The sequence below is a fragment of the Lissotriton helveticus genome, chromosome 6 (genome assembly GCF_964261635.1).
Source record: "Lissotriton helveticus chromosome 6, aLisHel1.1, whole genome shotgun sequence".
Classification (NCBI taxonomy): Eukaryota; Metazoa; Chordata; class Amphibia; order Caudata; family Salamandridae; genus Lissotriton; species Lissotriton helveticus.
In genome coordinates, this window is record NC_136067.1 from 237,609,817 (window position 1) to 237,634,887 (window position 25,071).

The window sequence follows — 25,071 nt, forward strand, 5'->3', positions numbered from 1 at the left end:
CTGGCTGATGAGGATTATGAATCCGAAACAGGTCCCAGGATGCTTGTTTCCGGACCAGGGAAGACATGGCCTGGCAGTTCGAGCTGGACTGTTCCCATGAGGCACAGGATCAGGCTGATTTGCATATGGCCATGTCTGAACTTGGGTGGCTGAGTGAGCTAAAGAATGGTGATGGATTAAACCCAGATCAGTTGACTGGGGGTGAGTGTTTGATTTGCTCAAACGCTCCGTCCATCATCCCCTTTTGTATCGCACTGTGCATTCATGGCAGACGTAAAGCCTGCATACATATCCCCTCTGGGTACAAGACATTTCTCAACCCGCAGAGGCCTTATCATGGACCAGGCTCTCAAGGCATAGCATTAAATGTTGTGGATTTAATATCGTCTTGCAGAAATACTGCTGCATCAATCAACTAGCAAAATATTGTCAAAGTCACTTTATATATAGATAAGCATAGATTTAGTAAACTTAGCTTTTGGTAATATACATATAGACATTCAAGATAGGTAGATGTGAACTTAAAAACGAAATTCTATACTAACCTATGTAAAAAGCATGATACAGGAGTCGATCAAACCGACATGCGCACTGAGCTGTCTCCAACCCAGCTGCATTTCTGGGTTGAAGACAGCAAAGCACAGGCTCTCAGTCTCCTAGGGAGCGCAAATCGAGTGCACTCAGGCCAATCCTGATGCTGCTCTCATGCATGTGAGGAGAAGAAGAGCAGCAATTCGGTGGGCAGGAGAGCAGGTAAGTTCTGTTTTTTGGTTTTCTATTGTTGTTGTCTGTCTCCCTACCGCTCACCCACCCATCGGCCCCACTAGCCACGTCACTCTGCCCTAATACCAGCCGCTTCTACCTACCTCCCTCGTCAACCCCTGTTAGGCGCAGATTCGGGTATTTATTTAAATTCCTTATGTCCCCAGGACACTGCTTGAAAAAATGACTGCTCATTTCAGAGAGGGATTGCTAACAATTCATGTAAATGTAATGTGACATTCAATGAAGACCTACATTTTTCCCAATAAATTAACACAACCACATATTATGAGGAAATGTCTTAAATTATTGCATTGTCGTTGACAAGCTTTTTTGGTCATTGTCTCATGCCTGCTGACATATTTAACAGCTTTTCACAATATAAGCTAAACAGATAATTTTAATTATTAGTTATTCAATGGAGATATTTTAGTCTGTGACTCTAAGTACATTTTAATATATTACAAACATAAACAAAATGCCATATAAAAGGGAACATGATTAACTGGTTTAAAAACTCCATTACACATGCATTTAATTTACTTTACAATTTGCCGGCTTGCTATGTATAATCTGTGTTCCACAAATTATGCAATCTAGTTGTCTGATTAAACAAATCACAGATAATTTTTGTATAATTCATATACACTTACCTGTAGTAACCGCAATGCCCGTTATATTAATCACATCTGAGGCGGGGAATGCATTGGCATCGTTTAGCTCTTTCAGAAACATTTTGAGAGGTTTCAGGAATGATGAATTCCGAAACCTAATTTCGACATCGGCAACATAATCTTGCGGCACAACTGTTAACAAAAGAACACACTGACATTGTGAGATAAGATATGCCATGGTAGATAATGCTCAGTCTCTCTGTGGCCACTAGGTGTGCAGTACATCTCATAACCTTCTTACTGTCAGCAACACCCGAGATTAACCTCTGACTCACACCAACCTACTCTCCAAGCATCCCTGTCACAAAGGTCTATGCTCACTTAAATTAAATTCAAGTCTTTAAAAAACAGCCTGCAGGGGGAAGTACATAGACCCTGACCAGAAGACTGGCACACACCTACATTTACAATCTGGAAAATCGACCAACAGAGCAGATTTTCAGCAGTTCTCAGTTTTGAATAGAGGTGGAAACATGGGTGAAGGAAGCATACGCTCACTGAGTTTATTATTAGTTAAGAACCTTTTTTCTATAACACTATACAAATACTATCCTAATTGATAATGAAGGCCTCATTATTATTGTCAGTCGGGAAATATTCCGACCGACTCTTTGTCGGAATTGGTTCCGGCCGACTCTACTTCGGGGAGTCTAACCGACCGATTACGATGTCTCCGAACACCATTTGGTTGGACTCCCATTGACTTCAATGGGAGCCTGTGTTTCGACCAACAACACAGGCTCCCATTAAAAAACGGGGTGGTTGCGGAAAACCTTGCACGCTATGGCGGGCACCTGTGCATCATAAAAAGAGGTCCCATGGGTACCCCCATGGGCCCCAACCGGAGACGTCCGGGTGAAGGGGAACCTACTACTGGTCCCCAAAGTCAGTTTCCGACAGCTGTTTCGTGTTAGATGGACAGATTCGGAAAAGCTGTCCGATTCCGATATCATAATACGTCGTTCAGAAACGCATCCATAGACCAGTATGATTCGGCTCCAACTGACTCAGAGTCTCCAAATGCCGGTCAGATCCGAGTCGGAAAGACCGAACAGTTACCTTTCCATCATAATTGTTTGGAAATGTTTCTGAGTCGGTCACAAACATAGGTTTCAACACAGATTAGGAAAATCCAAATGCCATTCGGAGCCTTTCCAGTCAACATTATAATGAGGACCGAAATGTTATAAAATGTGCACATATTCCTTCAACACAGTTATAAATCATTCTATATTTAACTTAATATCAAGAGTAACACAGGCATGAAGGATCTATTTCCGCATCAAAAACAATATAAAACCCTTCCTAAAACAGCATAATAATGATTCTCGAAGTGTGAATCTTCTACCCAAAGGGTTTGCCAGAAGGGAATCAAACAATAAATCATTTGCCTGCTGTGGTAATATGCAAGATCACACTTATAATCAGCTGGCCATTGTGTTGTAAACATGTGTCTCAGGAACTACATTGCAACAGCACGATATTGAGTAGTTGGGCTCTCTAAAGGTCTCTAACACCACCACAAAATGCCAGTGTCTAAAAATAAATATGTTAGAACAATCAGTTGAATTTGTGTAGTTCATAAAAGCCCCAAAATGTACTGAGTATCTCAACAGCAATGTCCAGATGTCAAATTTAGTGCGCTATAACATTCCTCAAACTAGTACAAGAAATACATTCAAATAAAATATGCAAACACGCTTCTTTTTTGCAGATGGACAGGTCCTAAGCTCCTTTGGGATATGGTATTAAGCGATTGGAAAGTATCCAGTCAACGGGGCACATTTCTGCCTCTCCTAAGAAGTAATGCCAAATGACAATAAGACAGGCAAAACCAACATAGCTGGAGGCATTGGGATCAGAGCCATGATTTTAAGTAAGTTGATGCTGGAGCATAATAAGTGTCCTTGATACCAAGATAGACTAAGATGGCATTATCAGCTATATATAATTCTTGATCAAAACACATTAGAGTAAATATTTTACTTGCTCATTTTTAGATCTGGTGTTAACCAAGCCAATTTCATTTTACAAAACTTATATGTACGATATACTTGCTTATAGGGGCTTTTGGCCCACCTTCATCTATTAGTCTGTTATTGTTTCATTCACATTTTTCTTCCTCCGAGTATCTCATACATAATGGCGACAATGGGTCACCCCACTTCAGCAATTGGCTGAATTCTTTATGAATGACAGTATGTTTACCCTTTCACAAGGAACACATTAACACACAATGTAGTTCTCTTATGTGTCATGTACTACTATAGCGGAAAGTGTTTTTTGAGATCCAAAGGTCATTTTTACATTTAGAAAATGTTTTTTGATTGATGAGGAGCTGGTAGCTTCTGTTACAATAAAGTTTTCAAAAACCATGAGAAGATAAAGTAAATACTGACAAAGCTAAAAAGGATGGTGACCAATGCCAGACCTATTGGCTTTGCCCATGCTTCTATTTAAATTAATGGGAAGATGTCTAATGCTCCGCTGTGGCAATGGTACACTTTGCCATTGAAATGCTGATTCCAATGTATTACTTATGGGGCAGGATGTAAGATGACAGCAAGATTTGTGGTATGTATCATGGCACCAGAATGTGTGTTCAGCCTTGTTTCTAGAGCAATGTAAAAGGAATTTTTAAAATGGTGCCCTGTCTGTGTTGTACAGGCGTTTTCCACTGATATTTTTTTATGCAGTTGTGAGCCAAATAGTATTGCAAAGTGTTCCGGCCTCAGCGCAGTTGCACTACTTAGGAATATTCTTTTTTTCCATTCACATCTGAGTGTTCATATCGAATTTTGTACTAGAATGACCCAAACTGCCAAGCCAGGTCCTTCCTGTACCAGAAGCAACCCAAGACCAATTTGCCCTGATGGGAGGACAAAGCCTGGCAGCTTCCGCTGGAATGTTCCTATTGAAGCTGGGTCCAAACTGACATGGCATGATGGGCTACACTGAGAAACTGCTAATGGTTAGATTTATTTTAAGCACTCCTCCTATATCCTTGTGTGCTTGATGTATCACTCTGAGGGGTAAGGGTATGCCCAGACGTGGGTCATGTGCTCACTGTGAGATTGAAACCGAGCTACACCCGACTGACGACACCCAATCAACAAACCTGCTCTTGGCTTGCTTATGACCTGGCCTGGCAGTTCAGGCTGGGCTGTTCATACTGGCTTAAGACAGATTTGCATGTTGCTGGGTCCTTACTGAAGTGCCATGGAGGGCAAAAGACTAGCCATTGGCTGTAATACTACCTTGAGTAACTGCCATGCTTAGATGTAGTGCAAGCATTTCTCTTATCACCTTCCATCCTAAATGGCAGGGTATGCCCAGACGTCGACATGTGCCACAGGCCTGTAAGCTAAATGCTACGAGTGGGCCTGCAGCACTGATTGTGCCATCCACTTCAGTATCAGTAGCCCTTTAAACATGTCTTAGGACTGCCACTGAAGAACCTATGTGTACAGTTTTAAACGGCCATTTCGACCTGCCAAATTAACCTAATTGCCAAAGCCCAAATCTTCACTTTTATTACATATACATCACTCCTTAGGTAGACCCTAGGAAGTCCTATGGTCTGGGTGCAGTGTATTTAAAAGATAGGACATGTACTTTTGAGTTGTACATGTCCAGGTAGTAAAAAACTGCTAATTTTGTTTTATACTACTGCTAGGCCTATCGCTCCCATGATTGCCTTAAAACATATTTTAAGTGTAAGTTCTACTTGAGGAAAGATAGAGATTTGGAGTTTAGAGTCCCTGGACTCATAAATTTAAAATCACAATTCATGGTGAAGTCAGATTTTAAATTGTAAGTCTGAAAATGCCACTTTAAGAAAGTTGGCATTACCATTTTGTTCCTCTGCATGTCTCTGAATACGTGTCTGAGTTGGGTGATAGCTGGGCTTTGTGCATTTCCTCTAGACAGTCACATACAAAGGGCACTGGGATGTGACATTTGCATCCTGATGGCCCAACACCAGGCTGATGAACCTTCCTGAGGTAGAATGGGATGGAGGAGCTGACACTTGCACCTTAATAGGGCTGTGCTTGTCCCCGCATGAAGATATACACAGACCCCTGTAGTGAGTTTAGAGCCAGGGCAGGAAAGGCAGGGACCTTATAATCTTCAAAAGCCTCTTTGAAGTATCTCCCACTTCAATGGTACAACTGGGTATAAGTACTGTAACCCTGACACAACCAAATCAGAATTTTGCTGCAATCAAGGACATTCTACCTGGAAGAAGAGCTGCTGCGCTGCAGGAGAGACTGCCATTTTGCTAACTGCTTTGCTGGTTTGGCCTGCTGACTGCTGATTCTTGCCTGGGAGAGATAAAAACTGGACCTGCTCTCTACATCCTTGAACCCAAGTTTCTCAAATGGCTTGCTGGTCTCCCCCCAATTCTTGAAGTCTCAGGCCCATCAAAGACTTTCTTAAACTCTGCTTCAGCTGCTGGACTCTGCCATCTGTGAGCTCTCCATTGTCTGAGGTGACTCTCCAGTCCTGGGCCTCAGAAGTGAGTTCTGCTCCAAAATCAACGCATCGTCACCTCTGCGCTGGTCAGAACCGATGCAGTGCCCTTCAATGCCGATGCATGCTGATCAAAAGACCTCCATGCACAGCTTGACGATGATTTGGAACCTGTCTGCAAGGGCGTCAACTCGAGGTCCCGACTGAGAGTTTCGACGACAATGCAGCCCGATCCAAAGTCGGGAATGTGAGGCTAAATAACAATGATTGCTGCCCTCGACCCTAAATAACAATAAACACCTTCCTCGACCCATCCCAATCCGGATTCCGAAGTAACCACATCACAGAGACTGCCCTACTCACACAATTCGAACCATATTTGTCAATTAAGATTAAGGAACTGCGGCTGCCTTGACACACCTAAAAGGGGACAAAATAGTTTTACTAGCTATGTAGGAATAAAGTCATTAACAACATCTGTTCTTTCAAATGAAACAGAAGAGAAGAGAATTAATCGACCTGAATTTCTTTTAGGGAGTAGTGAGGTGCTAAAGGAGAAGTAAGTAAGGAGTTTATTAATTGTGGAAACAAATACATCATTTAATAAACCACTAAGTGCTGTGAAGTGAATAATTTAGGCTCAGTCACATGTATAACTAAACGTGGAGACAACTAGCAAAAAAGGTTTACGAGGTTGCTTACTGGATTTATTTCTGAATCCCAAAAGCAGCAAGAATGGCCTTCTTCTATATTTATATTGTGTGGTATTCTGCTGCCACCGTAAGGATTCTAATGTACAATTTGTTGCTTCAAAGAATTTGATTTATCAGAGAAAGAAGAAGCAAGTTGGGGCTCATTGTGTGCCTTCTAGTAGGTGGTTATGAGTGCCAGTAACTCAGAATGAAATTACAAAGATCGAAAGCTGTTTTCTTATGAAGGTGTTTGATTATCAGTGCATCAAGGCATGAGAAAAGTGGAGCCAGCAAGCACTTGTCTTTGATTTGGGAACACTCAACACAAGCCTCTCAACCTCAGCAGGGGTCAGCAGAAAGCCACATTATCCCAAAGCCACCTGTCCACCTAATCAGAGCCCATTACCTCCTTTAACGTGCCTCGCTGCCCACCATACCTCACATATTCACTGCCCGAGCAGGCCCAGTAGCAGGTCATGTGACCGCACAGCAGCATCCGCAGACAGAGCCTTTCCAGATTTTCCCCTACCTCACTGGTCACTAAGGATTAGCTTCACACTTCATTTTACACAAGCAGTACCCCAGAAGGCTTGTGGCAGTTCATGTGATCCAACAGAGGCCTTTCAAACAATCAGAGCCCACTATGAATTTCTCTCCATGTACTAATCACAAAATGGAACCACACCACACTGTGCACAAGCCGCACCCCAGCAGGACCAGTGGAGGGTTCATGTAACAACACTCCCTTCCCAACCCCCGTAACCCTGTGGCCACCCCAGTCAATCTGATCCTGTCCTAAACTTTTTGGTGCCTCTCCACCAAAGATTTGCCTTCTGCATCACCACACAGAAGGAGAGCCCCAGCTGGCCTGGTGGTGTTCATGTGATCCCCTAGTGGCCTAGCCATCCGATCAGAGTGTGATCTAATTTCTTCTCTTGTCACCACAAACAAGCCGTATTTCAGCAGGGCCAGAGACTGAGCTTGGGACATACGGTGGCCTTCTCAAATAAACAGAGTTGGCTTAGATTTTCCACCTCATCTGGCTCTTTTAATTCTTTAATACCAGGATGTATTTCCTTCGAGTCGCTGAGCCTAAAGGTGCAAAATAAAGACCATCCTCTGTTCAGGCCCAATAGAGTAGGAAGTTCTGAGGGCCAGAGTCACTATACAGCAGATAAACAATTTCCACTCTGTGCATTACACACAACACACCGCCTCACACCCAAGAAAAATTCAGACCATGCTAACACTAAGAACCTCAATTCCATCCCTCTTGCAAACACACTCATAGTACCTACAGAACAAGCCTTTTGACTCATGCCCATGAATGTATGTTCTGTAGTCCTCCATGCACCTGCCATTGCAGGCAAGTACCAATACAATGAAGCACCTTCTCAAAACTCTTTTTAATATCCTGAACATCTAGCAACAATTCACCATACTTGCTCACTCCAAAGGCAACCTCCGCCGCCTCATCTTAACAGCCTCTGCATCAATGCAATGAAAAGTCACTCTACCTCTACACTGTCTGTCCATCTCACCATACCCAACTCCCTGTTTCAAGCCAAGGAAATTACCAAGGATAGCTTAAATGAGAAAAACACATTTTATCAGTGCTTCAAAAACTCCCCACTGAATCACTTCACGAAAAACTAAATAGGTTCATTGTTGCATGCCAGCCAACAACAGATATCAACTTACTCTTTAGAATATAGGGGCATATGTAGGTAGCCGTTTGCGACTCGCAAACGCCGAAATTCGGCGAATTTCCGTGTTTGTGAATCGCAAACGGCGATTTGGTATGTAGGTGCCAAATCGCAAAATAAGGAATCGGAAAAATTGGGATTCTTTATTCTGCTCAAGCATTTAAGGAATTGCAATTTTGCGATTCCTTAAATGCTATGTAGGGGTGCAGTTAAAATAGCGATTTGGGCGTAAGGATTCGCAAAATACCACCTACTCAAAGTAGATGGTATTTTGCGATTTCCTTTCAAAATGATTTTTTTTTTATTTAAAGTGCCATGTGGCGCACATACATGCCCTTTGGAAACCCTGGCACCCTTGGAATTGCGATTCTCAAATTGCGATTTTCTCATAGAAAATCGCAATTTGAGAATGCATCCCCATTCATTCCTATGGGCCTCTTAGCCCATAGGAATGAATGGGACACTCATTCCTTAATTGCGGTTCACAATTTGCTAATCGCAATTAAGGAATGTTAGAGATTCACCCAAAAATTGCGAATTATTACCTACATTCCATTTTGCGATTCCCAAATAGCGATTCCTTAAAAATCGCCATTTGGGAATCGCAAAATGGAAATTACCTACATGTGCCCCATAGACCACCAGCCTGAAAAAACAAGTTAACACCTAGAAAACAGTCTCCAATCCTCTCCAAAAGTTGGTAAGCAAGAACAACCTCTTCTAAAACCACCAACTTAGCTTCAGCCCATACTGCAACACAGAGATCGGCAATCTTTACATAGCTAACAAAAACACTCTTGATCACCAAAAAGTAGAACCCTTGCCTCCAGATCCTTCTTGACCTCCCCATTGTCTTTGATTCACTCAGCCAAGCACTTATTCATGCACTGGAAACACACATAGAAACAGTTCTGCAGTGGTGAAACTTTTACCTCATCAACCACCAATAGTTCACGCAGATAGTAACCTCAAGATCCCTGATCCTCCCAAAATCCTTCAGGATTCCATCTAGTTTATATTATTTGACCCTCCTCTACAAACCCCTAGAATCCTACTCACTGTTTGCTGCATCAATATCCATGAACACACAAATGACACAAACCTTCTATGTTGAAAAACTCGACTGATTGTGATATTTGGTGACTCAAACATACCTCAGTCTCTCTGAACTGGATATCTTTCCCCTACTTTAAAACTCAACCTAACCAAGAAAAATAAATCACCCTGCAAAGCTTAATCCAATTGGTAACATCCAGTGCAAAATGTCTTGGATTTACTCTCATCACCCTCTACTTGCAAAGAAAACTAAGACAACATCTTCGCACCTCTCCCTCATGATGAGTTGAAATATTTCCTCCCTAAACCTGACTTCAGTCCAAGAATTTATCCAGAAGTACCTTGACAATACACACCACGATACATCCCATTAAGAGTCCTGTTGATGTTCAACCTCAGCATCATGTTCCTGAAGGAACTACATTGGATCCCTGCCAACCAAAGCTCTCATACTTATTAACACCAGGAAACCGATCATCCAGGCCCTCATCACAAGCAAACTACTCTATGGGAACACCCTGTATGCAGGGATAACCAACCAGCTCACAAGAAGACTGTGAATTGTCCACAATGTGCCCGCCAGACTAGTCCTCAATCTCCCACGTTGAGCCCACACCACACTTTAGGGAACTGGCTCCAGATACATAAGTGCACACACTTTAATCTACTCACTCACACCTACAAAGCACTCCACAGACAAGGCCCTGCTTACCTGAATAGTCATGTTTATTTCCAACAATCCCCTGGACAACTCCGCTCTGCCAGTTTCTCAATAGCACACACCCTCTGCATACGCAAAAGTAGAACAGGGAGATGTACCTTCTCATACCTGGCTCCTTAAGCCTGAAACTACCTCCCAAAAGACATCAGAGCCTCCTCCTCTCTTCTTGGCATTCACAACAAGCTAGAGGCCTGTCTTTTCAAGTATAGGGCTGCTTTACTCACCTGCTATGGAGCTCCCTGATACCCTTACAGGTGATTAGAATGATCTAAAAACACAGTTGAAATACAATAACGAGATCAATACCAGGCGAACACATAGCAAGACACCAGAAACTGCATTCCTGTTTAACTGGCTGAAAATCATCACATCAGACTGACTGGCAGAAGACAAGACATCATCACTTAGAATCAAAATACTGTAAAATGAGAAAAACAATTAATAGTCCTTGTCTTTCTATGCTCAAAGGATATGGAGTGACTTCTCTGTCAACATTGGATTCCGATTGAATGCAGACAGATTTTAGTCCAGTCATTACTGATTAGTAGGCTGGACTATGGCAACGCGTTGTTTGTCGGTATGGCGGACTATCTATTTTCAAAACTTCAGCTTGTTCAGAACGCGGCAGCCAAAGGTGTCTGCGACAAGAAAAAGTATGATTCTGCTAAAAATTGCTTGAGAGCGCTACACTGGCTGCCCATGAGGCAAAGAGCATCTTTTAAAATGCTGTGTATTGCTCACAAGACTCTGCATAATACTGGTCCTAACATTCTGCGGAACAGAATCAAGTTTTATGCACCAGCTCGGAACCTACGTTCACAAACCACAGCCACAGCAGTCACTACACGAGTAAAACGAACTAGAACGGGTGGACGTGCTTTTTCGCACCTAGCCGCCAACCTTTGGAATGATCTGCCAATTGATCTAAGGCGCATGGACTGCTACCCCTCTTTCAGGAAAAAATTAAAAGCTGCACTGTTCCCTAAAATAGAATAAATCTTAGCCTCTGGTAATTACTCATAGCTTGCTGCTCAATATTAGCGCCGTGATATCCTGCCAGGATGAATGTTGCGCTTTAGAAGCAAATAACATAACATAACATAACATAACATCAAAACAGCCCCAACCCTCCTACATAAAGAACCTGAAGTCTTAGTTAGCTCTTCAAAGAACACTACATCCTGAAGTATTAGCATCACCTCTTACTACATTCTGCTTCTTGTAAAAGATCCTGAATCATAATGTGGGCTCTGACCTAAGTTCAGCACTCGTTTGCTTTCTAGGTAGCGTTGTGATTTACACATGCACATACATACGTGCATAAACACACAATATTTTCATAGATCAAACTTCATTAGAATTTTTTTTTAAACTGACAATGTAAAAATAAAATTGTTCATTACCTGAAAATGACCTTGCTTGGCCAAGTGAATATCCATAAGATATAATATATTCAACTCCATACACGTAAATTCCAAATGTCTCCGACTGATGGAAAATTTCATGCTGCCCACCAATTTTTCCTAAATACACTTCCCAACCAGTGAAGCCTTCCAGGTGCTTCACGGTCAGTACATAATCACTTAGTGGTCTGTAGTCGAGCAGAAATTCGGATGAAGAGGAGGATGAGCGAGACACGATAAATAGGTAGTTGTAATAAAAGTCTTGGGTAACAAACTTGTAGTGTTTCCAGGAGAAGCTGCTGGGTGGAACAGTTGTTATGAAAGGATCGAAAATGTTTACTAATGTACCGTAGCCCCCCTGGAAGAGATATCCGACCATGATTGGCTCAGACGCATTCACAAGCATCCCGGTTTGTAAATACACGCTGACCTGAGAACCAGGCTGAAGGTTGTACTGTAGTGTGATGTATTCAGTGCGAACAGTGACTGCTGTGTTTGGTCTTGCAGCAATGATAGTAACAAGGTCCATCATACTTTTAGTCATCAGGGGGAATACAACAAATTGTTGCCCCCAACTTTGCACGGGATATAGCTGTTCGATTAGAACGTCACAGGCACTAACCAGTGAGTAGTAACAATTATTTCCACTGAAAACAGCCACAGGTGTTGAAGAAACAACTCTGGTGCCAGTCAAGTCATTAGTGTCACTGAGCAGAATGACCTCCTGTGGAGCCAGGGTAATGGTGACCATCTGTTTGTCTCCATATCTGGTTCCATCAACGAGTAAGGAGCCAGACACTGTAATATTGACCTGAGTCTCAACATCTTGGCCATTGCCAACAGCAAAATGGCTTTTATACTTACTTTGAATTGTGAAAACGAAGTACTCTGTGCCCAATTCCTGTTTGGAGAGGCAGGTGAAGGCATCAGCAGAATAGGCACCTGTGTTAAATGCAGTGACTGAAATATCTGCATCTGAATTCACTGTCACTAGCTTCCGTGATCTTTCACCTGATGTAAGCTCGTATTTTTCAGGTAGGACCACCTCTGTTGTGCTGTACTGCTCCAAGAGCACAGTTTCATTGTAGGGTGGAGAGGGTACTGTGACCTGCACCATGCATGGCTCATCATAACTGCTCAACTGTAGTACAAGGGTGGCTGGAGTTATCAAATTTTCAGCAAAGGCTACAATAAAACTTCTTCCTATATATTCAGAAACAACACAAGAAAACGAAAAACAACAATTTTTAATGTGAGACCTATCAAATGTGAAATATTTATTTCTTGACAAAAAGGTGCATAATGATAACAAAACATAACTGTAAGTAGATAAGAAGTTTTAGGCACTGTTAGTCTTCCACTTTTCGTTTGTCCTGAGGTCTATTAGTCCTACTTTGGCTCTATCGAAAACTGTCTGGTATACTTACTGAAGGCTCAGGCAACACAGGGCAGCAAACAAAAATGCTGTGTTGCGTGAAAGGGAGGGAGCAGAACAGCAAAATATCCAAAGAGATATGCTACTATCCTTCTCTCTCCCTAACGCTGGCCCACATACCTTTTCACCATAGTACATGGTGTCGTTCATAGGTTTTGTACTGAAAGGGTAGCCCTCCAGTATTAAATACTATGCATAGACTAATGTTGAAACTATTCCTACTCCATATCTGTTTTGCACAGTGCAGCACACAAGCAAAGTGGGAAATGAAAGGAGAAATAACAGCATGTTTCATTGATAGCGCCTATTTACAAAAAGGTGTTATACTTTGCTGCAAAATCCTGTCTACTTTTTTTTCTAGTAGATCAGGTTTGTCATCAAGCAAATGGGTGGCTGAACAGCCATGTTTCACCATTGGAACACCCCTTTAGTGGTAAATAAAATAATGCAAACCTCTGCTAGGCATTGCTTGGTGTTACTTTCGGGCTAATTTCCAACACAAAATAAGTTTTGCACTGGAAAGTAAATTAGAAAAAAAAATGTGCGCCATTTTGCATCACTTTTATGATCGCAACACTGCATAAAATCTTAGTAAATATACCCCTTTATGTTAATGGTAAAAAACAGGTTCAAGCACTATTTTCAGCACAGAAAGAAGAATGTGATATTTAGAGGTGGGACGATATGAGTACAAGATATACTGCTCCATTTACTCACAGAGCAATCGATTTATAACCTGACAAAAAATGTGATACATGAACAATGGCGCATGTAACAATTTGCAATATGTTGTTAGTACTGAAGCACAACATAAGCATTACTTCAAACCCCACATCTCCTTTCCTAGCCCCATAACATGGTGATGTGTCTCAAAACTCCAACACATTGGTTTTTAAGAGTAGACATCCTTCCCAAATCTAAACTTGGAGCTCATGGCCGGAGGCTCACTTGCACTGGGAGCGGTACCCTGGCAGCTTGAAAATGACCCGCAGTTTCGTGTGCTCGAGGGAAGCAGTAGGCACAGGGTAATTCGACGCTCGTGACCTTGGGGGGATCTTTGGAACTCACTGGTCTCTAAAGCATGGCCCTACACTTGTTTCCCACTTTACTGATAATGGAAATACTAATGAGATCGAAGATCATTTTAAGTCATAAATCATCCTCTATACAGCTTCCTAGTAAAACGTAACCTAAGTGCGTTGGTGTGAGTTGCACTTACTCCTGAATTTCCAAGGATAGGTCACAGCTGCTGATGGAAACCAGATGCATGAATCGTTCTCTAGCCTTGTGATACAAATAAGAGTTCAACTACCATTGGAAACTTTAAGCCTGTCTGTGCCAGAATTCCCAGCAAGTCATGTCATCATTTCTCACCACTGTGGAGCACTAGGGCCTTATTTAAAGTTAGGCGGATGGGCATCACCATGGTAGCTCGGTGCATTTCTCAACTATGGGCCTCATCCTCTGCTGCATTTCTCAAAAATGGGCATCACCTTCTGCTGCATTTCTCAAAAATGGGCATCACCTTCTGCTGCATTTCTCAAAAATGGGCATCGCCATAGTAGCAATACTTTATTGGAGAGCTCTGTTAAAACATAGTCACACAGCGCCACCATATGGTAGGCTGTCTTAAATAAGAGTTGGTGTTCAGTGCTAGTGCCGAGAACCCGCAAACACCAGCACAAATTAACCACTAGGGATCATACAGTACATCGGTTGTGAGAGGTACATTTTTTAGCATTGAGAAACTTACTACAGGCTATGTAGTGGCATCAAGTAGATGTGCACTATCCATCCTCAAATAAGGACACTGAACATATGCAGTAGTAGGCAGAACGGAAAAATTAACAGCCATTCCCAATTGTTGGTATCCTTCGAAAGTGAGCCTCTAACATACAAAATGGAATAGGGCAACAGTAAACTGTGTGAGATCAAACCAGCCATGTGAATATTCAAGCAATGATTTACTGAAGAATTTTGTCAAATTGAAATAAGGACGCTATACATAGAATAAACATGCCTTGTGATAAGAAGCAGTGTGTGTTTGTGCTGCTGCCCTTAAACAAGATGAATGTGAACGGACTGCATGTTATTAATGAATAAAATGGTGTCTCAACAGTCACAAGGTATGCAAATGGGGAAGAGCCACCTACTAGCCAAATTAAGTAAAGCATTTCAGCGGATGATTGGGGGTCAAATCAGGAATAAAAACGAGGTTTTATAGGAGCCTTTTAAAGAAGACAACATTAACTAATCTTGTTGACAATTCGCCTATTTTTTTCTGTCCCTCTAATTGTTTTCTCTTTCAAAATAAAGTTGGATTTCATCCCTCTAGAAATCAATCTTCACAGGATAAATCCATTTCATAAGAACGGCTAGCCAGTGATTCCTTTCTTAGAAGTCACACATTATAAAAGTTATGGTCTTATTAGCTCACCCTTCGGAGTCTCTGTACTAGAATTCAATGTCTGAGTGTTTATTCTGTATCCTGCAAAACAAAAGGAAAAATTTACTTCTCAATTGAACGCTAGTCAACCTTTTTGAAATTTACATTTTAGGCCCAGGAATACACAATTTCAAAAACTTTCAAAAAGGTGTATACATCAGTGTGCAACATATTGAAGGTATTAGGGCATCCTACACACCTCAGGACGGCTCTTCCAGGGCATGAAGAAATCTGATCACATCAACCCCATCCTGATAAAACTTGCTTGGCACCCAATTGCAGGGAACACTATCTTCAAAACCAGCAGCATCATTTACAAAGTCTTCATGATCAGCATCCTGCTTATCTTGCTCATAAGCTCACCATCTTTGGCAGTTCTTACCACACTCACAGCTAGGAACCCATCAAACTGTGGACTAAGCAGTGTAAAAAAACAAGGTAAGAGGCCTTTTGCATCCTTGTACCCAGGATCTGGAACAACATCCTGATATTCTATTTGATCTTATTGGCAAGGAGACAAATTTGTAAACAGTGGGTAGACCCTGTCCCTCCTAAACACTCGGATTGGTTGACCACATTATATGAAACGTCTAAGATGGACTTGACTAGAGCTTGTAGCAGAAAAAAGTTAGCATATTGGGACCTGCTGCTTCAATGCAAATAACCTAAGAAATAACCGGAAACTTTATTCATGCTTTGCTTTTCTTATTTATTTATTTTTATGTCATAATGAAGGGCGGGTCTGATGATTATGCCTCTTGGATACTCCTTGGACTATGCTGGGTCTTTCCCCGGGTCACCAAAAGAGTCCATCTGGTCTTTATAGATCAAGCTGGAGTGAAACCTATCCATTTTTTCTGAGGGGAAGTAACATTTTGGTCTGGAAATATACCCCTACAGGCTGAAGGTATCGAGAGAGAATCCATAAAGAACCTATGTCATCTCAGGTCGTTGAGTAGGGGTATGAACAGACGATTTGTTTACTATGGTTAAAGGCGAATGAGGACAAAAAACAAAATCCTGATGGGGCAGGGTTTTCCGTAAATAAAACGTGCTCGGATTAAACCTTCCATTGTGTGAAAATTATCAACAAAGTTTTGAGATTGACCGAAAAAGTATTATTAACCTTTTGTTTTGCGAAAGAAAATAAGAAAGGTGCGGTAACATCACAATTGGTTTAAGTAGGCCACAAATGATTTCTGCACGAAAGACAGCAAAGAAGCAAAGAAAGAGCAAATATTAATTTCATGAGCAAATGTGGAATGAAAACGTGTTTGTTTATCATTTATCGACTATCGTTTGATTAAGCAATATTAATTACATAGACTAATAGTTTAGATGATTGCGTTTATATTAGACTAATGAAAGATTGAAATGAATTATGAAATGGAGCTTTTATTTTAAGCAAATAACGGAATCTGTTTATTTCTCCTAGAGAAAACTGCAGGCTTTAACAAAGAAGGCTTCAGAAGCTGCTATTAGGGTTCATTTTACTTTAAAACGTAGAAATGCAGAAAATGTGTCATAGATGACTATTTTGTTCTTTCTTGTCAATGGCTGCTACTTGATCGGAGTATCAGCTGAACTTCCTTTTGACCCAGGAAACATTTAGCTTTGTGAATAACTGTGCTAGTAAAATTTTACAACATTTGTTCGAATGCGCGTGTGTTGAGGAATGCGAAGATTTTGATTTCCTTTGCAGAAGCACGATGATGACAGCATGAATCTAAACAAAGAACTTTTGAAAGTAAAGAGCGATGGAAGTGGTGTGACTTAAAACTCCATGCTTCTAGACCAATAAGGAGATAGACTTTCCTCGGATTTTGATACAAGGGTAGGATGGGCTTTTTACCTTTGGGGTATAATGGAAAAGGGGCGACCGCTCGGTCCCCCCGAACGTATGGATGGGTGCCCCGAACCTCCCGGGAAACCATTTTGGGCGGGGTGGGCGTAGCCCGGCTGGTATGCCCGAAGTGGCGTAGCCGGGGCGCGCCTTCCCCCGCCCGAGAGGGGTTGTCCTAGACACCTCGACGGAAGACCACGCCCCGTAGGCGTATCGGGGACGGGTACACGCCCTCCCACAGAAGAATAAAGGAGCGGGAATCCAGAAGATCGTCCTCTTGTTCCTCGGATCGGAAGGCTGCACCCACTCGTTGCTCGTGAGCCCTCGACGGAACCAGCAGCAATTTTGAACGTGGTAATCCTGTTTTTTCTCTTTCAGTTTCGAAGGACCTTGTGGATCGACCAAGGGCGGAGGACTCGAAACCATGCCTAGCAAGAAAGTAGGAAAGGGTTCCGAGACGGAAAGGGTGTTACGCCTGTTGTCGAACTGGATGGCTTGTATGGACCGAAAGCTCGGTCAGGTCCAATCACTCGGTAGAGGTTTGGCGGAGGTGAAGAAGCAATTGGCCGCATTGAATGACCCAAGTCAGCCGAAAAAGGTAATAGGCCCGGCCTTGCCGGGAGTTGTCCCCGGGGTTAGAGGGAAGCGGGTAAAGGAGAGGGCTGTTTCAGGGGGGTCCCAGTCTCGGAGGTACCCCCTATCACCCCCCTCGTACCGGCTGAGAACCCAGATTTAGGCCAGCCAATCCCGGTGGTGATAACCCCGGCCGAGGATGATGAGATGCCCCCAGAATTGGCTGCACAGTTGACGGCATGGCTTAAGTCGAATGTGGGGGGCACAGTGAGCCCGGGAGATCCGGCCGAAGAAGCCAGAGTACTAATAAAGCAGTTACGGCAATCGAGAGATGTCGCAAAGGCGAGTGTTCCTCTTGTTCCCCCACAGGTGGCACCTGGAGTACCAGCAGCTGGTCAAGAAAAGACGGCGGCAGCAACGGCCGATCCGGGTAAGCTCGCATTGCCAATGGTGGGGGAGGGCTCAATACCCTCAAGGCGGGAAAAGGTTGCACAGCACATTCCCATGGCCACGAAAGAGTTAATATGGGGAGACAAGTATGTCAACATGTTTTCATTGTTAACCGACCATCGCGAGATGGAGTATGCTAAAACGCAGAAAGATTTGTGGCACCCGAGTGTCTGGCGCGCCAAGATGGCCGAGTTCAGGGTGGACGAGACAGTGACGAACTGGGTTAAGGCCTTCTCTATATTTACCGCAGTCATGGGGGAACGTAAACCTGAGGTTATGACTGAGTTGGTTTGCTATCAGAATCGCATTATGGATTTTTATTCAATGTATGAGGGAGAAGAATGGAAAGGCTATGACATGAAGTTCCGTAAAGCAAAAGAATATGATGCTTCTTTGTCTTGGGATTGTTTGGACTCGGTGTCATGGCACAAGCAACTGCTGCCAGGGGCGACAGGTACGTCCTCGCCGGGCGGGAGCGGGTCCGGAGTGGTCCGCCAAAAGCCCGGGGTGCCCTTTCGAGCAGGCACAGGTGGGGGCTACCAGCCTAGAGTTGGCGGGAATGGCGGAAAAGGGGGGATCTGTTGGGGCTTCAATCGAGGCAACTGTAACAGACCACAGGGGACATGCAAGTTTAAGCATGTGTGTGCCGGCTGTGGGAATTCCTCACACCCGGAAAGTGCATGTAGATCAAAAAATGGCGGGACGGGGGGAAAAGGTGGGTCTAAGCAGGAGTGAGGAAGACCTTAGTGGCCGATTGCCCACACCCATTGATCTCATGGTTATGATTCCATGGTTAAACAAATACCCTGATCATGTATCCGCTGGGGTGTTGAGGAAGGGATTCTTACATGGCTTCCACATCCCAGTGGGGGATTTTCGGGGGAACTCCTTTTGTAAAAACCAGTTATCGGTACAGCACAACCCTGGCGTGGCAGAAAAGAAAATAGCAAAAGAAGTCAGTTTAGGGCGAGTGGCTGGGCCCTTTCATCGCCCGCCGGTGGCCGAGTTCATCTGTTCCCCGTTAGGGGTTGTCCGGAAGAAAGATCCCGGGGAGTTTAGACTCATACATAACCTTTCTGCTCCTAGGGGTTCCTCGGTGAATGATGCCATTGACCCAGAAGTTTGTTCAGTACGATATGCATCGTTCGACAATGCCGTGGCCATGTTGAACCACCTAGGCCCTGGGGCGCTGATGGCGAAATGTGATATCGAATCAGCGTTCCGGTTGCTTCCGGTGCACCCGCAGGATCAGCGCCTGCTAGGTTTTGCATTTCAGGGAAGTTATTACATGGATAAATGCATGCCCATGGGTTGCTCCATTTCTTGTGCTTATTTTGAAATGTTTAGCTGTTTTTTGGAATGGGCCTTCACCGAGGCCACAGGGCATAGACATGTTATGCATTATCTGGATGACTTCCTGTTCTTGGGGGCAGCTGGTGATACGAACTGCGCACAGGCGCTGCATGATTTCTGCATCCTCATGTGTGAATTTGGGGTCCCATTGGCACCAGGTAAGACGGTTGGACCATCTACTTCACTGGAGTTTCTGGGAATTGAACTCGATTCTGTGGAGGGGTGTTTCCGATTACCAATGGAAAAGGTGGTCAAGTTCCGGGCTTCCTTGATGCAATGCCTGGATGGGGAGAAAGTGACCCTGCACCAGTTACAACAAACGGTGGGTCAGCTTAATTTTGCCTTGAGGGTGATGCCTATGGCCCGCCCCTTTCCGCGCTCTATCGCGCAAGCAATGGTAGGTCTCAAAGAGGGTCACCACCGTACGAGACTGTCGGGGGAGGTTCGCCAGGATATGCGGATTTGGTTGGCATTTCTGGCGGACTTCAACGGTCGAGTCGTGTGGAACTCCCCACCAGAGTCTTCGGAGGAACTAGGTCTATGGACCGACTCGGCTGGGAGCGTGGGTTTTGGCGCCATCTTGGGTAATCGATGGTCGGCACGAACGTGGCCAACATGGTGGCACTCCAACGGTCTCACAGGTAGCATTGGTTTCCTGGAGTTATTCCCCATCTGGGTTGCTCTGATGACATGGACTGACGACTTCAGGGACCGCTCGGTGGTGTTTTGGTCTGATAATATGACTGTTGTCGAGTGTATTAACCAACAGGCAGCACGCTGCAAATTGATCCTAAGATTGTTGAAAGAAATTGTGCTGCTTTGCATGAGATGGAATGTACAGTCCAGGGCGAAATATGTGCCAGGTGTACTGAATCATGCGGCTGATGCACTCTCTCGTTCACATATGCAGGCATTCAGGGGTTATCTGCCCACTGCGGACCTAGAGGCAGCACCATTCCCCGAAGCAATGTGGCTAATCGGTGCCCCGGATTACAAGACCTCGTGGCAGCGAGTCTAGCCCCCAGGACGAGGAAAGCATACGAAGGAGCGTTTCGTTCCTATTGCACATATTTGGGTCCCACAGAGAATCGGAACTGGGGTCAGGAGGAATCCTTCCTGGGGTACCTGATTGCACTGCACAGAGAGGGCCGATCAGTGGCAACGGCCAGTAGGCATAGGGCGGCCATTTCCTTCATGGCCCAGGTACACGGAATAAGGGACCCTACGGGTTCCTTTTTGGTGAAGAAAGCCCTTCGCGGCTGGAAGCGCCTTGAGGGTTGCAAGCAAGATACGAGGCACCCGATTGGCTTAGACAGACTGTCTCTGCTTTTGGCAAAGCTGGAAGAGACGTGTTCCTCCCATTTTGAAGCAGTTCTGTTCCGGGCAGCGTTCACATTGGCATTCCATGGGGCTATGAGGGTGAGCGAACTTGTCGCTAGGAACAAGAAAGATATGGAGGGAGGCTTGTGCAGGGATCACATCCAAATAAGGGGTGATTCAATGGTAATCGGGATAGCCAGGTCCAAGACTGACCAGGGGGCTATGGGAAATAGTGTTGTCGTACAGCCCAAACGTGGGTCCCCCATCTGCCCGTTGAAGTGCGTGGAAGACTATTTGGCGCTAAGAGCGGCCGCATGGGGGGGGGAGTTTGCTCCGACATATGGATGGCACCCCACTGACGACATTTCAGTTTCAGAGGGTACTAGCACTGGCAATCGCTGACGCGGGCATGGACCCGTGCGATTTTGGGACCCACTCCTTTAGGATAGGGGCTGCTACAGAGGCTACAGCCAGGGGTCAGAGTGCTGAGGAAGTGAAACAATTGGGCCGTTGGTCCTCGAATTGCTTCAAGAGGTATGTGCGATTGCACATGTTGTGAGTGATCAATTGACAAGCACTCACTGTTTTCTGTCTTTGTTTACTTTACAGTTTCGCGAGCCTGCCACGCCCCATGCAATTTGAGGTCCACCCAGCATCAGGAGACCAGCGGTCAGAGGCCACCGACTGGAGAGAGGATGGTATGGGTCGTGGGCCACTCATACGTGAGGCGCGCCGGCGACGTATTCAAGGAAGGTGACGCGATTCACGCACCTGGGGAATACGGGTTCAGAGTGGCCTTCCATGGGAAGGGTGGGCTCATTTTTGACTACTTTGAGCCATTTTTCGAGGGACTTCTAGGGCAGCATAGGTCACCGCCATCTGTAGTCATAGTACACCTGGGAGGCAACGACTTGGTGACACTGGGTAGACGAGTGTTACTTGAACGAGTTTTGTCGGCTGTTAGCTGGTTGGCTAAAAGAGTCCCGGGGTGCATGATTGCCTGGTCCCACATGATTCCTAGAAGGAGGTGGCAGGGGGGCCTTTCGGTGTCAGCACTGAACCATTCAGTTAAACGGGTCAATAATAAAATTGCTAGATTGTTCCGTTCTGCACAGTTGCATAACATTCCTCATGGGTGTATTCGTGGTGATCATATGTATCTGAACGATGGGGTTCACCTGTCCAGGGAGGGGAATGACTTACTCATAGGAGACTTCATTTCATGGCTAAGGGGTTTGAGGAAGCATGACCTTTAGGAGGAGTTGGGGGGACCGGATAGTCGGTCAACTATCCGGTCTGTGGCGGTAAGGTCATGATCGGTGAGCAGTTATTTCAAGGTCCCTAGAGTGGGGCGCCACTCACAATGGATGGGAGCGCCCGGGGGAAGACGGCCATTGGCCCCTTCCACGGGGAGGCGGCACCCACTAAGGATGGGGCGCCTATGGGGAGATGGCCATGGGCCCCTCCCAGGGGGGGAGGCGGTTAGATGCCCCTCCTACTAATTTCTCGGGGGCCGGATATCCGCGACGGCGGATAGAGAGTGTGGGGATGGGGGGAGAGTCCACGCTGTCCTTCCTACAGAGACCTCATACGGGAACTCGGACGACCCTTAAGATGGCGTCGAGTAGTAAGGGGGCCCCCACCACGACAAGGGAAGTTACAGTTGGCAATGAGGGTAGAGCCCTCTGCGCATGCGCCGCTCACACAGTGAGGGCGGGAGTCTGGTAGTAGGGATCTGACACCGGTTAAGACCTTGCCGTTGGCCCTTAATGCTAGGATGTACAATTTGAGTTAGAGTGTATGCATTTTCAGGATGTTAGCCAAAAGTACATGACTGCATCGATATGTAATAAATGACAAATTGTACATAATGCATAATGATGAAACTTTTATTTAATGTTTTAAATTTTGTTTAATATTTTAATAAATACGGCCGGGAGGGTGACTCCCTCCCGCCTTCCAAAAGTTCAACTATTGTCCGACTTCCCATCCTTGGGGATATGTGTTGGGAGGGGGTGGCGGGCATCCCGGCCATACTATTAGTGCTATAAACCATGTTTTTTCAGTCAGTTCGGAAAGAGATTACCTTTGCAGAGAGGCGAGGTGTGGCGTTTTTGTGAGCTTTGAGATCCTTTAGCTGATGCTGTCTGGAAGCTGACTCCTTAACTTTGCTCCTCATACTTTTGTGAGGTTTGCCCAAGCTTTCCCTTCTGGCGGCAGGGTTAACATTTCCAGCTATTAGCACGCTGTGCTTTAATTTTCTTAGGTTCGGATGAAATTCTGTACTTATATTTATCTTATAAAATGCTTTTTTGTCTCTTACACTACCCACTCAACTCATGCTCCTTAATTGAGATGTCACTGTGAATTATTGAATTTGTGTTCTCTAGTGTGATGGTTCTAATTGGATGCTCTGTCTTTGTTATACCATTTCATATGCTTTCAAAGAAAATAGATAAAAGCAAAGCAATAGAGAGACTGATTATTGTAAATAATGATATATATAGAGTTGTACATAGTGTGGTTCGTTTAAATATTCCCTTTGTTCTAGGTCCTCATGAGGTGGATATTCATCTAACAATTTTGCCAAATACCTGTGAACTCTCCAATCTGTCCGAGAACCTGATGTTGTTATGAGCCAAAATTCAATCTTATAAAAGAGAGATTTTATAACTGTATCAGCAAGTGGTATAAATATTATACACTATGCCTAAATTAGCCAAAAAACCCTTTTCCGCTGTGCCACACGCTATCAGTTTTTGGTAGCAAGATTAGGATGGTTAGTGTAAATTGATTATATTAGCAAATTATTAAGATAAATAATATTGTTTGTTATTAATCTTTCTTACTTTTTGTTACATGTATTGATCGTACCGGTTTTGAACTTAAAGGAATTTGTTAGAGGGTCCAAAGAGGCCTAAGATCACAGGATAAGCCCAAGGGCTTGTCTTAGTGTGGCTTACACTAAGTAATATTGCGTTGTCTGCTGTTGATGCAAGTATGGAGCAATAACCGTATTGTGAGTATTGCACAGGGAACTTCATTTATTTTATTTATAAAGTTTTATGTAGCACAAACTAGATCCCGAAGGATATCAGAGCGCTTTACAGTTAGTGGTAAAGGAAGAAAAAAGATCATAACAAGACTAAAATGGTGAAACAATATGCAAAGAAACATATGGTGCAAGCATAACAGATCCTATCTTATTCAGGATTAACGCAGAGTGTGCTAGTCAATGATAGATGATATCAAGGTAGTGAAGATACATAATGATGTAGGGGGGGGCGAATCCAATTGTAACAAATAGAATTATTAACCCATACTGTTGTATATACAAAGCGATTAGTGACCATCGTGTTAAGGTAGGAACTTGTCCATGAGGAATCTTTTAGCTTCCATTTTGAAGGCAACCTTGGAGGAGATTCTGCGAATTTCCGGTGGAAGAGAGTTCCAAATTTTTGGTGCAGCTCCAGAGAAGGCTTGTTGCATGTTCTCTTTTTGCAGAAGATCTGAGGTTTCAAGAGGAGGGAATTAGCACTCCTAGACGGTCTACCCCCTCCTGATAGTACTAGTTTTTGCGCAATGTATTTGGGGTGTTTTGAAGTGGAGGGCTTTGTGGGATAGGCAGGCAATCTTCAATTGAATTCTAGCTTCAAAGGGAAGCCTGTTTAGAGATTTTAAGACCGGGGAGATGTGGGCATTTCGCTTGGTGTTTGTGATCAATCTGGCCGCCGCGTTCAGCGAAGCCTTTAGGGGGACCAGAGTGTATTTGGGGAGGCCGCATAACGTAGCACTGCCATAGTCCAACTTCGGTAGGACCACTTGCTTGAAGTCAGATTGAGGTAGGAAGGGTTTGAGATTTCTGAGTGTTCTCAACACGTGGTTAGCACCCTTACACCCTTAATCACGCTGGTCGGAGATTTTACCAGTAGCGATAGTATTCTGGGAGAGCTTGTATCTATCTTCTTTCAGTGGAGCAGACAAGCTGGAATGTCTATGTGTTCTAACTTTGTCTAAAAAGGTTGTAAATAGTTGCCGACAATTTTTGTAAAGGGAGTATCAGTTGCAGGAGCTATACGTCACAGAAAGTCACGCTGCAATTGGATAGTTAGCGTGAGTCATCCCAGAGAAGTGCACTGCTATTGGTTAGCTAGTCATAAGAGT

General features: G+C 44.1%; 1 protein-coding gene across 1 annotated transcript in view; it reads right to left on the reverse strand.

The window, feature by feature from the left end:
* Positions 1-25,071, reverse strand: part of LOC144762471 (adhesion G protein-coupled receptor F5-like) — a 937,058-nt gene that overhangs the window by 862,378 nt on the left and 49,609 nt on the right. The window contains exons 3-5 of the mRNA XM_078647684.1: positions 15,360-15,410; positions 11,488-12,690; positions 1,416-1,568 (exon numbers count right to left, since the gene is read on the reverse strand). Of these exons, the coding sequence (XP_078503810.1) occupies positions 1,416-1,568; positions 11,488-12,690; positions 15,360-15,410 (1,407 nt within the window). The remainder of the gene's footprint in view (positions 1-1,415; positions 1,569-11,487; positions 12,691-15,359; positions 15,411-25,071) is intronic.